This window comes from Oncorhynchus kisutch, linkage group LG3 (assembly GCF_002021735.2).
Source record: "Oncorhynchus kisutch isolate 150728-3 linkage group LG3, Okis_V2, whole genome shotgun sequence".
Taxonomy (NCBI): domain Eukaryota; kingdom Metazoa; phylum Chordata; class Actinopteri; order Salmoniformes; family Salmonidae; genus Oncorhynchus; species Oncorhynchus kisutch.
Genome location: NC_034176.2, coordinates 31913958 through 31915870, shown reverse-complemented (window position 1 = coordinate 31915870; position 1913 = coordinate 31913958). Strand labels below are relative to the sequence as shown.

Genomic DNA, 1913 nt, shown 5'->3' with positions numbered 1-1913 from the left:
TATGCATCAATTAAATCAATATTGGGCATACTTTGAATGGGGGCAAGTTGCCATTGGGCAATATCAAAGAAACAATTTATTGCACTCAACTTTCTGCAAACAGCAGCAGACTACACCATTATTTTATAATAGAAACCGAAAGCGGCGCGGCAGAGAGGGAAAAACGAATCTCAATTTGAGGGGCGGGGCAGATCAGATGTTATATACATAGACTGCTCAGATGTACACTGACAGAACTATCACCATCTTTCATCGGATAAGTTTCAATTGTCAGCATACGGATTTACTAACAGTATTTCTTAAAACAAACTTGCAAGACTTCACAACAACAACTTCTCAACAATATCTCCTGAACATGTAAGTCATTTTCCATTATTAAGCTACAACAGGCCTATTTTACAGAAATGTACTGGAGAAAAAAAGCTTAACACCATATCAAGCAAATGATCTTAGAATGTGTTAGTTATTACAATGGGCTGAATAAATGGTAATGTTAAAGCCTGTAGGTAAATATAAAAGTTGTAATGCATTGTACAGTATAACTTGTCATGAGTGTGTACGACTCCCTTATGTCTTTCAATCATCTCATAATGATTGTCATTATATACCAGCCATTTGAGTCAGCTGAAATGTTGGATAGAGACAAAACATTACATATTGTTAGCCTTATTATAAGGATCATACATGTTTTTAACAAGTTATAAAGCATTACACCTGTAGGCTTTAAGTAAAGTGTTACTAAACTAATTCATTCAAAACATGCAATTGAGCTATGCTAATGTAAGGCCAAATAAATAATACATGAAATCCTCTTTCAGATATCTATCATGGAACTCACTATAACGCTTTTGAACGGGAACTCACTTCCCCTGACAGTTCCGCCACACACCACCGTGGGGTCTCTCAAGAGTTTGATTCAACAACACTTTGAAGTGGCCACAACAAAGCAGAGGCTGTTAGGTGTCAATGGGAACAACATCAGTCTCAGCGATGATTCAAAAACTTTGAGCGACTATGGCCTGCATTCAGGATCTAAAGTGATGGTGCTGATTACGGAGCCCGCTCCTATCCAGGTGTTCCTGAAAAACGAAAAGGGCCAGACACACACATATGATGTGATGCCTGGTGAGACTGTAACCCAGTTCAAAGCCAAGGTACAAAACAAGGAGGCAGTCCCTGCCAACCAACAGAGGCTGATTCATGAGGGGAGGCAGCTCGAGGATGGCCAGAGGCTGGAGAACTACAACATCAGAAATCAAAGCACCATCTATCTGACGCTCCGTCTAAGGGGAGGCTGAAGAAACCCAGTATCGACCTGAAACCACCTGTCACATGAAGCCCTTAACTTATTATGCATTCCATGTCTATAGAGATAAAGCAATCAATCTTGAACAAAAATGTGAATTGTCCTACATTTGTATTCAATTGTAAACTTTAAATTAAGCATGGCTGATATAGGCGTATATTAATGAGATTGTTATCAAGTAATAAACATGTATAAAACGAAAACTGTCAACCATCATTGTCATGGCTCCAACTCAAAAGAAAAGACAAAGCTACATAAGGTACTGGTCAGTTTCTTGTCCGTTGTGCTATTGCTCTCTTATTTGACATGATATAGAGACAGAGCAGTAACATGTACAGCTGAGTTGACTCAAACTGAGACAAGGCGGTCCACATGAGGAAACTACAGGCCGGCCTTGTCAGCAATATACACAATGTTTCATGGTCTGATGAAAATCCTAAACGTTGCACGTTCAGATGGTTTTAAATGAGTTTGATTCAAGGCAGAAACAGTTACTATTATTCATTTCCTACAGCACTTTTGCTTTGCTTCATCTTAAATTGTACAAATATAAATGTGTATCTATGAAGAATAGGTAACATGTATTTACCATTGCTCAAACCAAAAT

General features: G+C 38.4%; 1 protein-coding gene across 1 annotated transcript; it reads left to right on the top strand.

Annotated features, from left to right (window-relative positions):
• Positions 1-212: 212 nt before the first annotated feature.
• LOC109888348 (polyubiquitin-like) lies at positions 213-1517 on the top strand. The gene is made up of 2 exons (XM_020479517.2): positions 213-357; positions 819-1517. The coding sequence occupies exon 2, from the start codon at positions 828-830 to the stop codon at positions 1296-1298; it is 471 nt and encodes a 156-aa protein (XP_020335106.2). The 5' UTR covers positions 213-357; positions 819-827; the 3' UTR covers positions 1299-1517.
• Positions 1518-1913: the final 396 nt, after the last annotated feature.

Excerpts from the sequence above, each read along its gene's own strand:
- LOC109888348 (XM_020479517.2), top strand. The coding sequence starts at position 828 with ATGGAACTCACTATAACGCTTTTGAACGGGAACTCACTTCCCCTGACA.